Source organism: Centruroides vittatus, unplaced genomic scaffold, assembly GCF_030686945.1.
Source record: "Centruroides vittatus isolate TY-2023 unplaced genomic scaffold, ASM3068694v2 contig_1787, whole genome shotgun sequence".
Classification (NCBI taxonomy): domain Eukaryota; kingdom Metazoa; phylum Arthropoda; class Arachnida; order Scorpiones; family Buthidae; genus Centruroides; species Centruroides vittatus.
The window spans coordinates 488,995-507,201 of record NW_027121094.1 but is presented as its reverse complement, the minus strand read 5'-3'; the positions used below and the strand labels follow the sequence as shown (position 1 = coordinate 507,201).

General features: G+C 26.0%; 1 protein-coding gene across 3 annotated transcripts in view; it reads left to right on the top strand.

Moving 5' to 3' along the window:
• LOC136969439 (serine/threonine-protein kinase DCLK1-like) overlaps positions 1–18,207 on the top strand; it is a 65,129-nt gene that overhangs the window by 34,000 nt on the left and 12,922 nt on the right. The window contains exons 10-15 of one of the 3 annotated variants that reach the window (XR_010879824.1): positions 669–802; positions 4,703–4,780; positions 6,088–6,184; positions 9,993–10,073; positions 13,001–13,117; positions 17,326–17,936. Coding sequence is in view for 2 of the 3 variants with exons in the window: in XM_067263595.1 (XP_067119696.1) it covers positions 669–802; positions 4,703–4,780; positions 6,088–6,184; positions 9,993–10,073; positions 13,001–13,117 (507 nt within the window). In the remaining variant the exon portion in view is untranslated. The remainder of the gene's footprint in view (positions 1–668; positions 803–4,702; positions 4,781–6,087; positions 6,185–9,992; positions 10,074–13,000; positions 13,118–17,325; positions 17,937–18,207) is intronic. The other 2 variants (XM_067263595.1, XM_067263596.1) reach the window with 2 other exon arrangements.

Here is an 18,207-nt window from a genome sequence, read left to right as displayed (position 1 = left end):
TTTGAAGCTTTAATAACTCCTATGCTTCTTGTCAAAAATTTCTGAAATTTTGCATGGTGGTTTGTGTGTTAAGGGATTGATGCTATTAAATTTTAGTGGTTAAAGATTGACGAGATGGGAGATAAAGGGGGGGATTATGTGTCATATCTTGAGTAGGGTTGGACTTAATGATAATTTTACTCGTTATTAGCATTTATAGTTTTTATATAAAGCCTACCCCTACTCTCAAAATTAAGTCTTTTGTTATTTTATAATAATTAAAAATATAAAAAGTTTTTGTAATAAATATCATAACAGATAACACCACAAAAGTTTTAAATGTTGCTGGGAAAGTTAAACAATTTGTTGCTGGACTTTTTTTCTATGGATATGATGTTTAACGAATATCTTAAATATGTTTGATCTGGAAAAATCAACAGCAATCATTAAAACTTTTAGTATTTTTTGATGGTTGTGGTTCTATTTTTTTCACAAAAATCATACATTACATGGACTAATATAAGTTACTATATTATTATTTTCTTCTTTTTCCCTTTATTGATTTATGAAAATAAAAGAAATTATTGAGACTGATATTGGTTACTTAAGACTTAAAATTTATTTAATGTTTATAATGATGATAATTTTTATAATTTTAAATGTTAATATAATAAATGCTGTTCTAATAGGTTATGGAACATGAAGATGGGAGTAAATCTTTAAAATTAGGTGATTTTGGACTGGCTGTTGAAGCAACAGAACCTCTTTATACTGTCTGCGGAACCCCTACTTATGTTGCACCTGAAATTTTAGCTGAAACTGGGTAAATATAGTTTATTAACTTTTTTCATTTTTGACTTTTTCTTCCCTGTTCTCACTAAAAGGGCCTTTATTTCATACCTATCTTGGGCTTATCCAAGCCCACAATGGGAGGAGGCCTGGTTGTGAGGGACAGGATCCATCATATTTGGGACAAACCACTCATGAAAATTCCTGGGGTTGGTGACCTGGATTAAATCCTAAGATTCCCCAAGGTGGTAGGCTGATGCCTTAACCACTTCAAACATCTGGCTATCAAGTAAATATAGCTTATTAACATTTTGAAAAAGAAATTTACTTTTTCTTTTTTATCAGTATTACAAATAAAAATTTAGGTTTCATGTAATTATAAAATTTTTTCAATTGTATATTTGCTAATCATTATATTCTTGTTATGGTATGTTTTTATGATGAATGGTAAATATTATTTTATAATTACTTTTAAATAGAGATTAGATTAAATATCATTTTACGTATGAAGTAAGGAATATTTATTGTTAAATTTCAATAATATACAAATGTTCTTCCATGATGTTATGGAAAAACATTCAATTTTTTGATGGAAAGCTTTTTTCAGATTACAGTACATGAATACAATCTATGGATAAAACATTATGGAAGAACATTTGGGCAAGTAAAAAATGGCTTTTTGACGACAAAATAATAATAAACAAATTGACTTAAATGAAATTCAAGTATGCATTAAAGAATGCCTGCTTCAGTTTTGTTTAAACTAATCCAATAAACTTAAACTGATTTTTTTTCTTTTTTTAATCAAATATTATTGGAATTCTTGTCTCTGAGATGTCTTTTCTGGTCTAAATTTCTATTATAATAGATCAAAAGATGGTATATTTTTTTAATCAGATGTTTTCTTTGATTTCTGGTAAAGATTTGCAGATTTTTCAGTATTTTCTAAATTTTATTCTTATCTAACTTTCTTTAAAAGAATTATTTTTTTCAATTATATTAATGTCTTAATCTAGAAATATGGAGAATAATTGCTTTTTTGAAGGTAAGTTGATAAGCCTTCAAAGCATTTGGCACATAATGAAGCATTTGTTGCTTGTCAGTGAAATATCTGCTTTGTATGATATGAATATTTTGAAAATGTATAAATTGTAATGTTAAATATTAAAATCAAGAACTGTTTTTATGTAGAATGAAGGCAGATATAAGCATTTACAACATACCTTTTGTCTTATCTATCAAGTTTTCAGATATTATATCTATAGATTAATGTTGTTTTGATTGCTTGAAGGAAAAAAGAAACAAAATACACAATAAGTCATGAAAATTTTTGTTTGTAAAAGTAATACAAAATTGGTTGAGCAATTTTTCATTCTGCAATGGAAACTAATAATACAAAATTATTATAAGAGAAGAAAAATAAATTGAATATTATTAATAATGGTTTATGGAGTTTTCTGAATAATACATCATTTAAAAATGTTTTTGTGGTTAATGTTACCTATGGTTCCAAGATGGCAGCACTTCCGGTCACCATCCTTGATTGGCCTGGAAACTGTGCGTTTAGTGCTATTTTGTTTGGAGACCACTTGTCTCTGAATATATAATAAACTAAGAAACAATATCGGGAAAAAAATACTCACGTTAACGATCCCTTTTTTATTTGATCCTACCTTTTTTCCTAGTTTGGTAGATTCCACTTCATTTTTGGCAGGTCTTTTCTTCCCTGATGTTGTCGTTTCTGCTACAACTCTAGAAGACTTTTTGGCTGTCTTTTTATTCACATTTTCTGTTGCCTTTTCCTTTTCCTTCTCTTTTCTTAGTATTTGCTTCTTATTAATGTTCGGAAGTAGTGCACATGGAACAGATTGTAGATCTAACCATTTTGGATTCGTCCCAGTCCCTAGATACATCATAACCAATTGTCTTACAAAAAATTGGAAACTTTCTCCAGGTTTTCTTTACACTGATTCAATCAGATGTATGCTTCAGACAGTGCCGAATGCCATAATTTCATTTTGCCGTACATTTCAAACAATGTGAGGGAGAAATGAACGACAAAAGACCATTACAATGGACATTGCCAAATGTGCTTTTAAAGGTTTCCTTTGTATGCTGAATAGTTATTACCACTTTTACAAATCTTAGAAAACATGATTTTATGTCACTTCAATACTATAATTAACATGTTTTAGCACACGAGTTGCACATTGCATGAGTTCGTTGCAGTCCTAATTTTAAAACAAATTTAAAGCCATTATTAATATCATTTTCCCACCCTAATTTTGAAAATTCATTTTCATCTATCTATTAGAATTTACGACGAGTACAACCTAACCAAAAGTTCATCGGAACTAACTTCTACATAACGAATTGACACAAATTTATCAAAAAACCTAAAACAGTTGGAAAATTTACAACATATTTAGTTGTTATTTATATCAAATTCACAAATACTATCGTTTAGGCGCAACATATTTACCTTTTTAACTTTTTCGGAAAAACTATTGTAAAAAATAGAAATCAAATATTCCACTATAGATACAACGCAACACTGTCAGTATCGTCTACCTACTGATTAATTTGCATATTTTCATGAAAAACTACCGTCTACCACGTCATATTATACAAATTTGCATAATCGTTCAAATTCTTTTTTTACATCACGTTAAACGTCATTACGTATTACGTCAGTCAATTACATGATAGCTTCCTCTATCGCTATTACCTCGAGACACCTGGATTGGAGATTACTGGAAGTGCCGCCATCTTGGAATCATGGGTAACATTAACCGTTTTTGTAAATACAAGTCTTTTGTGTTTATAATTGCTGTCTCCTATGAGTAATAAAAAATTGATATATTCAGACTACAATAAATTCTAAGAAAAATTTAAGGTACATGCATATTAATAGTTTCTTATATCTTAGAAACAAAATCACACTTTTGCCACTCCAATAAGTAAAATTTAATGAGCAAAAAGCTTTTTGATCCAGTTTAATGGATCTACTTCAGTTGTCAAATGCAGTAAGGAAATAGAATGTATAAAATGTAAAGTTTAAAACATTTGAGAAAAAGAGCAATGGTATTCATAATTCAAAAGCAAGAGAAAATAGGCAAAATAACCATAAATAAGGATGTTAACATTAAAATGCAATATTAATACAAAAAAAAATTATATTTTGTATAATGATTTTTATGAGGTGGACAATGAGTCTACATTACAATAGTTAACACATTTTAGGTGCCTATTTGCTTTGTAAATTTCTAGGATTTCCAACTGTTCTGGATTATTTGTGTCATTCACAGATGTAATGACCTTAGCACAGTCCCACATTAGGCTTATTAGTGAATGACAATAGACCAGTGTCTCTTAGACCTTTATTCACAATGTTGTTTATTTTATTGCATATGTCACTGGAAATTTTATTTTTATCTGCTTTACTTTGGTAGATTTTCTTCAGTAAGAATATAATATAGTAAATATTAAGATATTTTATTCCTATCCTACATATAGTAAGATCAAAAAAGATTTTTCCACTTAAATCCACTGAGTTAAGAGAAGATTTACAGACAAGTATGTTATATGTGTAATATCTAAATGTATTTAAGATTTTCTGATAAGGTTATTTTGAATAATTTCTTAATTAAAATTTAACATCATCAATAAAATGTGATTTTAAAATAGTTAAATCAGAGGATATTTGAAACAAAATATTATATTTAAGTGTATTTGAATTAAAGCTAAAAACTGTATGTTCAAATGGTGATTTTAATCAAATATTATTTAGAGATATTTTAAAATTGTTAAGAATTATTTGTCCATTTGTATATAACACTTATTTAAATTGTTTATATATGAATAATGTAATTAAAATGTCTAACTTTAACTTTAAATGTCTTTACTTTTTTAAAACAAATATTTACTATTTCAGTTATGGACTTAAAGTAGACGTTTGGGCTGCTGGTGTCATAACTTATATTTTACTATGTGGCTTTCCTCCATTTTTTAGGTAAAATGTTTTTGTGAAATGTAATTTTGTTAATTTTACTTATGAGCATTAAAAATAAATACCGTAGGTCCTTGATTTAATGATTAACCATGAGAAAGGGATGTCTGCTGTTGCAAAAAGTCCATTAAATCAAATGTATTTTAAAATGACATATTAGTGACAAACTTACAATATATAGGATCTGTTAAAATGTGATTAGTGATAGGACAATGCCAAAATTTCTCCCTATTTCAATTCTTTTGAATACAATTAATAAATAAATAAACACACCTGTTTTATATTCGCTGAGCTAATTTTTTATTCCTCCATCTTTTGAATTCAGTACTTTCTAACATTTATTTTAGTTTAGAAAAATTAACAATTTACATTACGAGCATGGTACATTCATTAATTAATAAACATCAAGCTGAAGAATGAAAATGATTTGGAAATCACGAATCAGTCTTTCAAAAGAAATGTAAAAATTCTCTATTTATATATGAATAAGCATGCTCTTATTGTGTACTACAAAATAAATTTGTAATCTTATATCAGATAAAGTTAATATTGCAACACTACCCTCAAAGAAATTACGACTAATTAATTCACTTTTACTCGAAGAACTATTCCATTCTGTCATGTCGGGTCACCATCTTTGGAAACTGCTTTGTTGACCAACACGATGACTATGGGGAGGGAGAAGATAAGTGAGAAGATGCATTTTTTTCACACTTTTCACAATGGGCATGTCTTGTAAATGATTTAACTTCATTGTATTTAATACAAAATGAGGTTTGGCAAATGAGCCAAACAAATATTGTTACAAGTTAACCAATTTTTGAATTCATTCATTCAAGCCATGAATAATTTGACTAAAATGTTTTATTGGAAAAGATACTTTACAAAATATAATATAAATAAGCAGTGCTCTCTTTCTGAACAAAATTACTACCAGTACACATATAACTGAATATATAGAATTGTTTTTACTGTTCAACTGCTGGGACTCTGTATCAGCTATTAATACTTTTTGTACTACCAGCATATCAGCATGCCTGAAAAATAGTCTTGTAAATAAATATCCATATTAATAAGATATCAAATTTAGAAAAAAAAAGATTATTTTTAGTTACATTTTTAAAAATTTTAAATTATATTACAAACCAAAGTTGTTTAATAACATCTGTTTGTTATTATTGTCTTCATAAATATAAAACAATAAAATTATTCTTTTTCACATTTATTTTTTTAATTGGTATAAATTTTATTTTTTCTATTTTGTAGTTAAATTTATTACTATTATTATTAATTTTTTAAAAATTTTTTAGTGAAACAAATGATCAAGATGAATTATTTGATCAGATATTAGCTGGAAAATATGAATTTAATTCTCCGTATTGGGATGATGTGTCAAATTCAGCCAAGGTAATTTTATATTCAAAAGTATACGTATAATTCATTTATTTAAATTATTAACAGAAATAATTTAAAGAATGGTTAAATAATAATATATAATACAATCAGAATTTTTTGATTTATAAAACTCTGATCACCATAAAGTAAAAATGCAAAGTTTCTGGAAATTTTTAAACATTTATTATTACTTAAATTCAAAATTTTCATGAAAAGTCTTTCATTTTCAACTTATTTATGAAAATAATATTTTGTTCATATTTTTGAGTAATGAAGCCATTTAACTATTTATAAAAGGAAGGTGATAAGGTGAAAATGAGAAAAATTAATGATAATATTTGTCGATATTTTTGGAAAAATACCATTATACTTGTTTTTATAATTATTTTTTATTTATATTAATATTTAAAAAATATTTTAGATATATTTCTCAACAGTTTTTATAAATAAATAAATTAGGAAGTCAACATTCCTATTAAAAGCAATGCTTTCAATCAGAATCTGACATCCTGAACTTAGAACTACTTATTAAACAGTTTAGAATTACGTAAAACAGAATATGATGGGTAAAGAAAGACTGTATATACTGATAGGAACTAAACTATACTGTTCAGTTTTCATGGTTTCAAGAAGCCCAGAAGCAAATTATCTCTAATGTTTGTCCAGCTTTGTAACTTGTTTATCATAAAAGTTGACAACTATCTACACAAATAAATGTAAAAGAAACAAGCAGTTATTTATTGTGACATTATTACAATGCTGGGCTGCAATTTTTAATTAATTTAATTTAAAATATATGCTCTGTACCTCAAATTAGTAGTCTTGCCCCCTGTACATCATTGTGAGATTAACCGAGGGTAGAAGATAGAAGATGATTCTTTCCCTCTTTACCTCTTAATGGCACAAGACCTTGAGGTCTGATCTCATTTGTCGAAAGGATGACTAGGGATTGAGCGGTCAACGTTTGCTTTAGGATGAGGATCGTTGGATCCTGTTCACGTCAGGAACGTGTCCACAAGAAATTTCTTGTGGATAGAAATGCATTATTCAGGATCGAAGGAATGACTGATCAAAGGAACAATCACGTACTTAGTTCTAGGTTCAAACTGAGGAGATGATAATGGAGGAAGAAATGCACACCACTCTATAGTTAAATAAAAATACCCATTTATTTTGGGATTGATATGGAATACATCAATTATCATAATCGGAAGTGTTAATTACACTATCGAATCAAATTACTGAACCATGTCTCGATTGACTAGAGAGAGAGTTTACAAAACATCGCGAGCAGAGTAAATACCTTGATAATCCTGGGATTGTTGGCAAAGTCCGAAGAACGTGAGTTCGTTAGGATATAAGAGTCAAATTGACTAAAGTTCAAATCGAAGGATTCGGATGGATGGGATGGATGGCTTCAACGACGTGAGATGATAATCCACAGCACATACACACACTCACTTGACAGTTGTCGAACCTTTTCTCGCTGTTACGTCATAGTTCGTCCTTTTATTTCGGTTTTGAGATTTCACGATGTATGTCAGGGGTGGAAGTCCCTTTTGACCAATGGTGAATAAAATGACATTTTTCAACAGTTAACTCATCTTCTACAAGGAAGTATTGTCGTGGGAACAAAGGTTTATGATTAATTTTTATGAGAAAATTTGTCGGGTGTTTTTCCGTTTTTTGTTCCTGTGTTTGATTTAACCCTAACTTTCTAAAATCGGTTGGCAAATAAAATAAAAAATTTAAATCGAATCTCATTATTCTTATATTCGGGTCTTCGCATCATACTTTTCCATTAGTAATGGAGTCATGTGCCAGTCATCTATCTAATTCCTTTCAGAGGAAAATTTTTTAAATTGAAATAATATGAATTCCAGTTTGCATCAGAAGTTCATATATAGTTAATTGAGGCCTCTTGCCCCTAAGCTTTCCATATCTGGTCTTTAATTTCATTTATCTAACACTGTTCTCGAGATTAAGGAAAGACAGACAGACTGATGACAGTAGGAATTCATAGATCTACAATTTTTCTAAATTGCATCCCAATTAGAAATTTATTTTTCATATAGTGTCAATATTCCAAAACACTCAACAAAAACTTTAATTACAAGTACTATAACATTTTCAGCTATATTTTTCTCAGGTAAAACATAAAATTGAATGCAAGTTAAGATTGAACAGAATAATAATTTAAGAAATAATGTTCTAGAATAAGTATTTAAAATGTGGAAAGCCAGACAATCTAAATTACAAATAAACAAAAATATAAGAACTACAGAACTTAAAAAATATAAAGTAAAATACATAAATACATTTGAAATAAATATACCACATACATAAATAATAATAATATAAGAGAAAAAATTGTTTATTTATCTTTATTTTTTCTTTATTATTATTATTTATGAATTCTATATTATATTTTTTTGAGGTGTTTATTTGTAATTTAAATTGTCTGGCTTTCCACAGTTTAAATGTTTATTGTAGAATGTAATTTTTTAAACTACTGTTCTGTTCAATCACAACTTGCATTCGACATTCTATTTTATGTTCTAGGCCAGTAAAATACGGCCAAAATGTTATCATAATGAAAGTTTTTGCTGCAATTAATGGTTTTTTTTTTGGTGTGTGTGTGTGTGTGTGTTGGTATCTGTCACAGCAGTTGTTAGTGTCAATATTCATCTATATTCAACCTACATCTATTTCTTTTCTATTTATTATTAATGCATTAGTTATTTTTAGGATTCTAAACAGAAAAGAATGCATTGCATACACTAAATCATGATTTGTAGTTATTTATATTTCATAAACTAGATCTTGCGGATTTACTCTAATTTTTTTCTAACTACTTTGGCCACATGTGAGCAATGCACACGGAGAATTGGTCCACTAAAATATATCCAAGATAACTATAGAATTATAAAATTGAGTTTAGCCATGTTTTCTGTTTATCATCACATTTATTATAACTTTATATTATACTAGAGTTGGAAGGAAATTTTCCCAATTGTGGGAAATTTGATTTCTGTGAGAAAAAGTGTAGGTATTTGCAAATATTTTATGAAATAAAGAAAAAGTAATGATTTTTTAAAAATAAAATTAAAGAAAACATTTTATATATAATAGTAAAAAAACATTAATTCTATTAGAAACATGATTGAATAATTTAGATATTTCAGGATTTACATGGATTTCTGCAAATATTTTTGGAGGTGAGCATGGTGAGAATTATGGGAAGTTTGCTAGCATCAAATCGGATATTGTGGAGAAGGTCTAGTAGAAGCACTGTATTATCCACATTTTTTAAGAATTAAAGAAAGAAAAACTAATAAATTGTAATATTGATTTTGAATACTACATTAGGAACTGTATTTTAAAATAAAAACAAAGTATTTACGGAACTTACTGTGATGAATTTATCCAAGGATTTATAACTGTTCTTTAATTTGAATGAACTAATAATAGATCTGAAAGTTTGAATATATTATTCATTAAATATATATCATCTAAAAATATTTTAAAATTATTTCCTAAACTTCCTTTTCTATACTTTTCTAAATTTATAAATACTTATTGTATCATTATGTAGCATTTATTAAAGTTAAATATTTGTTTCATCAAAACTAAAATTTATATTTATAACATATTCAAAAAAAAAAAAAAATACATGGTCTGATGAGTTTCTTAATTTTATTTTTTAAGAATAATTTAATATTTTCTTTTTACTATGTTTACATATTATTACAATAATGATTTTAAGCAGGTGTAATTTTAAACTCCTTTTTAAAATGTTTTTTGTTAATATCTTTTATAGGAATTAATTACACAAATGTTACAGCTTCATCCTGATAGAAGATATAGTGCAACACAAGTCTTAGAACATCCGTGGGTTGCAGTATGTTAATATATTTTATATTTATTTATTTATAAAATAGTAAGATTATATAATTTTTAAAAGTTTTATTAAAATAATTTATTTAAACCATTCTTTAAATCTAGCTTATGTTCTAGATTTTCATTATTTGACATAGGAAAAATTATATTTTATTCAATAATAACTATAAAATAATGGAAATTATTGAACATATAAAAAATAAAAATACAAGATGTGACACTTTAATTTCTGGAATGGCGTCATAGTGTTGCACGTGATGTAATTGTATCAAAATCATATGAGCATTTGGATTTGAACATGTTTGAACTAATAAATTTGTAAATTGCAAGCTGATAGAATTAGTTGTTTGTTAGTTTTTGGGAAAGTAATAAAGATCTGTATTGCACTTTAGTAGCATTGACAATACACCAAGTCATAGTGCATTCACAGCAAAAGACTTTCTGGTCAAAAAAAGTGACTACTCAATTAGATCATTTTGCCTATTTACCTGACTTAGCTCCCTGTGGTTTCTGGCTATTTCCAAAATTAGAAGCAATGTTAATAGGACATAAGATATTCTAATCCAGGCACTCCTCGCTTAATGACCAAGTTCTTTTCCTGTGACTAGGTCATTAAATGAATTGGTCAATAAACAAGGAACTTAATTGCTTTATTTATTCTTGGAAAAGAAATGGTCTAAAGGAAACTCCAACTTGATAAATTTGTTTTAATTTGTATCTCTTACATATCACAGTACATAAAAATACAATCAGCAAAAATTATTAAAAATGTTGTACCAAAAAAATTAAAGTTCATTCATTTAAAAAAAGTCATTTAGATTAATATATTAGTCATTGAATTCGTCAAAGGATGATGATGATTCCAGATCATCAGTGTTATCATTGGAGTTATCAGCAGGGTTGTCAGGAGTTACATGGGACATGGGTAGTAGAGATGATTGCAAGGAAATGGAAGTACTTGTAGAGGTAAGAGTCCTGGATGTAGGTTTTGAGAAGGATCTCATTAGTGTGATGTGCTTTATTACGTTTTCTTTTTTCTTCTTAAATTTTACAATAGCATTGTAAACATTCATTCATTTGCCATTCCACTTTCATGAACTGTTCAACATTTGCATCCACACCCTCTAGTGCTAATATAGCCACATTCAGTTTCAAGAACACACTAGTAATTTCTTTATGATTAACTTTTTTTGTACTTCTTTCTTCTTCTTCCTCCTCTTCAAAGTGCTACTCTGCTTTCAACTCTTTTGCTTTCCTTTGATTCTTGACACTTCCTCCAGGTAAAGTCTTGCTTTTTCTTTTTGCTGACATCTTTACTATGGTGTGCATAATAAAGTACAAAATTATAAACAAAATATGTAGTCTTGGAGATTGCAAGTGCATTGTGTACTAAATACTGACCGACTAAGGGAATGAGATTAAGACTATGAAAAGATATTTTTTATACTGGAGAACTGGTCATTAAACATGTAGGTTGTTAAGCGAGGAGTGGCTGTGTAACTGGTATCCAATAGAATTAAGATAGGTACTCAACTGTATTCTGAAAAAGAGATCCAGGACTGCTTTCAGGAATGGGAATGCCTGAGTCAGTGTATAAATGTACAAGGGAGTATTTTGAAGGTGATAGTAGCCACTGGTGTACATGTGTATATTTTTTAAACATACATTCTGTGAATTAAATCATCACACCATGTATTTTAACACAGTAATGATATAGGTAATTAAATGAATTTATAAATAAACTATTTTATGATTATAATTAAATTTTATTTACTGTAATGTTTCTGTAACAAAATTACATATTGGAAACGTTCAGATTTAGTATACTTTTAAATGAAATGATGGGTTTAAATATACAAGGATAAAAACATATCAAAAGTGAAAAGTAGTCTTTTGTTCATATTTCAAAAAGTAAAGATCTATATTTACTGCAAATTGTTGTTAGTTGTTTTTGAAATGACACTTTCAACATACCCATTAAACATTTAGTAACCATCAAGCATTACAAAACTCTTAATTAATCACATAATTGTACTGCTGGCTGGGTAACCAGCTTAGAGGTATGAAGGAGTACATGTCAGGAGTGCAACTCCTGACATGTACTCCTTCATACTTCTAAGCTGGTTTGGCATGGAGTATTAAGTGCACAAAAATAACCAGACTTGTTTTATTTGCAATGTAGTTGCATTCATGTCATAGTACATTCGTCTCTGCAGCTATAAAAATTAATCATCATATCTCTTAGAAAACAATGCATATATAAAATGTTTATATGTATTTTAAAAAGTCAAAAATATTTTCTGTACTTAGCTGTCATGTCTATATGATTTAAAATTGTGGCTTTTGATTTGATTTTCTTAACAATTAGTGTGTTAGTGATCAATATAATAACTTTTTTTCCTGTAGGAATTAATTTAACAGAAGTCAGGATATTGATCCATTATTAGAATATTAATGTAACATAATCATAATTTTATTTATTGTTTGTATAAAGACTTACTGTATAGTAAATACATTTATTCCAAATTCCACATTATTCCAATTTGGAATTTGTTATTTTTGATGGTTATTGTATTAATTATAATTATTACTTTAAAAAATTAAATATTTATTGCATAATTTATTTTTTGAAAAATTTATAATTACAATTAATTATAAAACAAATAAAATATTTACTATTATTAAGGCTAGGATATCTAGGCAGTAAAAATCATAAAGTTATAAAAAAACTATTTGTATAATTTTTAGTGCCTAGATATCATTGCCTTAATAATTATTAATTGGTGCTTAAATTTAATATGAGATATATGATATTACATGTTTCAAATCATCATTATATACAATTGCATTTTTAACATTACATTTTAAATTAATTATATAATACAGAAAATAATTTAGATTTCATATTAACAATTTTGTGTTTTGTAGGAGGATGCAATGGCTCCAGATTATGACATGCATTCAACTGTTTCAAGAAAACTTAGTATGCATTTTGATCATAAACGTAAATATTGTTCTCAGTATGCTGGTGTAGCTGTGATCACTGTAAGTTAATATTGTTATTAATATATATAGTTTTATTGTGATAGACTATTGTCTTGCTTATTTTGAAAATTCAAAAGAAAATGATTTTTATGGACTCAAAATATATGATATTGTTTTTTTATATTTTAGAAATAAATTACTTTAAATACATAATTAAAAATTAATATTATTTTAAAAATGTTAATTCAATTATCTGTGTAATTTCAATTTGATATTAAAAAGTTTAATTAATTGAATTTTTTCACAGAAACATAATAGTCATAATGAGTAATTAAAATAAAATTCTGAAATCATTAATTTAAAAAATTTGTAATATTTTTTAAATCAGATGTTTTTTGAAATTATGGGAATTTTTCCATATACTGACTCCATCAATAAATGCATTGATTTTACAATATTGTAGCTATTAAATTCTATTAAATTACTTATGAATATTGGCAAAAAATATTCATTCAAAATAATAATAATAATAATAGAGTTTATTTATCTTTTGTTTTTTGTTATGATTCAAATAAGTATTTAAGTTTTCAAAAGACACGTGTTTGTTTAGTTTTATTTTATCAGTCAGTCATAATTTTGTTATATCCATATAAAATATGGAATTACAAAGTTTTGCTGAATTTTTCATAAAAATTGTGATATATTAAAAGTTTATCTGCACTTGTAAAATATATAAAATTGTAATTGTACATTATGAATAAAAAAAATAATGTAAAATAATCAAAGTTTATATTTCTAATTTACCAAAACACCTAAATTTTTTTCATTTAACTTACAAAACAGCTCCATATCAACTTATTCACCTATAACTGCTTTCCTTGAGTTTACATTTTTATTAACCTAGCAGTTTTGGATTCCTAAAACATATCTCCAGGAACATTAACAATCAAAATAATAAATCAGACATTTATTAAAAATTGTATTTTTAAGACTTTCAGAAATTATTATGGGAAAAACAGTTTTTGTGTAGTGTTAAATGTGTGGTTAACCCACACATCTAACATTACACAATTCTACATTTCTCACATGCCCTTCCGGTGTTTTTGATGAATACTCTTGAAAGTGTGTTATTTTATTTTTGACTTAATATAAGGTTGATTGTAGGAAATTAAAAGCACTAGGATAATAAAGATATGAATTTCAGACACTTTTGGGTGAATAAGTTTTTCTTAACTGGAAAATCTATTAAAATGATTATAATATTAGTATATTTTTTTTCATTCATTCCAATTTAAATAATTTTATTTATTTTCATAAACAATGAGGATGTATACGATATTATGAATAGTTGACAGTGAAAATTTTTTAGCCATTTATTTTTATGTTAAAATTCAAATACAATACAAAATGTTATATGATAATTTTTAGTAAGAATTCTAAAAAAAAATTTTTACAATTATTTTTATTATAAAAACTACTTTGAACTTCCATCTTTTTGGATATTATTAATATAATACCAATTAGTAAACAATAATTTATGGAGGAGAGTTTTTCTCATTTCCAGAAATCATTTTACAATGAAAAAAAATTGACTATAATCCTTAATTATATTATTATGTTTATGATAAATGGATCTGAAACATTTTTTTTATAAAATTATATGAAAGAAAATAGAATAAAAAATAAATATTTTATTAATAAAAATTTATATGAATATAGAAATTAAACTACTAAACTTTTGCCAATATTCTAAATGTAGTTAAATTATATTTAAATTATGTATTAAATAATTTAAAATTTGCTAAAGTAAATCTTAAATATATATGAGATTCTGGATTAAAATGTTGCTTTATATATTTGTGAATAGTAATATCAAACATATTGAATATTTATAATATAATTTTGTATATGTATCTATAATTTATTTTTCTTTATCAATGCAAGAAATTTTTTATTAGGAATAAGGTTTTTATATCTATCATCATTACCAATGATCCATTAAACACTTGCTATTATTTATATAATTTCTATGTTAAAACAGATATTGTTGTACTTAAGTTGATTAAAATTTTTCATTTGAATGATTGTTTAAATGGGAAATTTTGCTTTTGTAAATATGAAGTATCAACTGCAAATATATTTGTATTTGCATTTTTAATTTAAATAATTTGAAGTATTTACAATAAAGATATGAAAGTAAATATGAAACTATCACATTACACTAAAAGTTCAAAGTAATTTTTTCTAAATTGCATATATATAAACTTTTTTGTCATGACCTACAAAAAAGGTTTAAGTACTCTTTAGTAAACATCTATATAGTATGCTAACATGGGACCACAATCTTTTGCAATTTTAAATCTGGTTGAGACCAAGGTCATTTGAAAACTCTCTTCAAGACAATCACAATTGTGGAAGAATTTTTTCTGGATATATATGTATGTATATATATAATATATATATATATACATACATACAGTAAAGAGTTAGAGATCTCCAAAGTTTAACTCAAATTCTTACTTTTTTTTACTAAATGCTGTTGTATAAAGCCACAACAACTGAATGACTACTATGTGAACAAAGTAAGTTACTGTATATTAATAAAGTAATGTAAAAGATAAAAATTACTATACTATAACTCTTATCTTAAAAACTGATGGTGTCAGATAAATTCATTCTTTTTATTGTTTGCACTGTATATATCAGTACACGGAAAAGTTTATTTCCATTCCTTTCTGACATTCGGAGGCATAAAAGGAATGGAAATAAACTTAGAAACCAAACAACAAAAAGAGTAAGTTACTGTGTTGAATTCAACTCAATGTCAGAAATCACTTACTTCACATGTTACAGACTTTTTGACAAATTCAAACATGTAAACATACAAGATATCTATTTTTCAACAATAGCATTTTTACGTGTTTGAATTTTTTAAAGTTAGTAATGTGTGAAGTAATTGGTTTCTGACCTCAAGTTGGACTCAACAGGATAGCTTTCTCTCTATTCATTTCATATATCAGTTGTTGTGGCTTTATATAGCAGCATTTAGTAAAAACAAAAATAAAATTTGGGAAAAGCTATGGAAGTCTTTAACTTTACTGTATGTATATCCAGAAAATTCTTCCAGCCTTGTGATTGCCAGCATTTTGAATGATCTTGGTCTTGACTAGATTTAAAATTGCAAAGTGTTGCAGTATCCTTGTAAGAGTTCTGCCCTAACTAGTGTTGGTGGCTCAACCCTGCTAATGTGTTGCCTTGCAATGTTTTCTACATTTTGTTATTATCTATGAGTTTAAATTTAATAACTGTAAATGATTTTAATTGCAATAAGGAAATAATAAGAAGATAAAAGTAAAGATAAGTAATCAATACTAAGATAATTTATCCAACAGTAATGTAATTACAAGTTAAATTAATTCATATCATTGAGAATAAGATTAAATCAAAACGAATAATTTGAATTAAAAACAATTTCAGTTAAAAACAGTATTATGAACATTTGTATTTTAATATCATTATTAGAAGAAATATTTACAGAAATTCAAAATTATAAAAATTATTATTTTAAAAACCTCAATAAACTGTATGAAAAAATGTAAGCAATTTGATAACATAAAATATTACAAGTAAAGCATACCTTTAAATGAATTATTTGAATCATACTTAATAACAAATAGTTATTAAAAATTGTATAACAAGCATATTTTTTTTTTTTTTTATAGAAAAGTAAGTTTGTTATTACATTAATCAAAATTAGATAACAGTACAAGAAAAATGTTTTCTCTATTTCAGTTTAATTGTTGCCTATTACAAATTCACAATAAAATTTTATATGATGATAAATTAACATGCAGTGACATGCATTTTCATTTGGCATGGCAGTATGCATAAGGTGGTGATTTTTCACACATAATTATGCTGCATGTAATTGATGATTCTGAAAAATCCTGTGATATCTTCTCTGCATGTGCTAAAATTTCAAAATCATAAGCTGTTTACTTTATGTGAGGTCTAATACCCCCTCACTTGTATACACATACTTTAATAACTGATTAGTTTAAATTTAAATAAGTAGTAGTATTAGTTTTTCTCTTATAAATGGATAATTAATTTCTTAATTTAACTTTTTTCTTTTTGCATTGATATTGAAAGAATAGAAACTGAAATATATATATACATTATACAAATATATATCTATTATAAATATTTATTATTATATAACAAAATATTACTCCATTTAATTTTTAAATTTTATTATTATTAATTAGGGAGACTTATGAAATGATTCAGGAGAAACTGCATATCTACCTCCTCTTTATATGAATTTCTTCAGTCTAAGCATTTATTCAAATTTATCTCCTGTTACTAAAATAAAATTTATGATTCTTTCTGATGTTCTGAACTAATACTGGTAAACAAAACAGTTGCTACAGTTTTAATAATTTAGTAGTGAATTACTGTATAGTGAAATTTTATTGGAAAATGGAATGCAATTTTCCTTTCAAATTTGGAATACTTCCCTGATATTGAATATTTTAATTTATTTAAATAGATAGTTATTACATTAATAATTTTATTCAGTATTATAGAAAAAAAATTATAAAGTTTGATAACAATGAGTAAATGATAACATTAATTTATTGCAATTATTATTATTGCATGTTCCTAATTGCTCTTTGCATGAATGCAAATATTTCTTTTGAACTCATAGTAAATTAGAAATAAATTTACAAAAAATTTTATTAAGTTCATCCACTATTTCTTTTTCTTTCTTCCTTGTTTGCTTTTTCTATTAATTTCTATTAACTTCACTTTATACCGAACTATTTTTGACGCAAAATACGAAGCGGTCGTCACAGTTAAATAAACTAAATTAACAGTAAGTATGCATATATTTATATTTTGTTTAATTAATTGTTTTTTTATGCTTAATGTCAGTTTTATTTTATAATTTACAATAAACGACACTGCTTATTAATTTATTTTATTCACGTTTAAAAAATATTTTTTATTTTAAATTTTTGTTTTAATATAGAGTATAAAATTATGCTTATCAAATTTTTTTATAAATATTTTAAACAAAAATTCATTTTTAGTACATTTAATATAATATTAATAACTTTATATATTTCATGAAAGTTTCATTATGG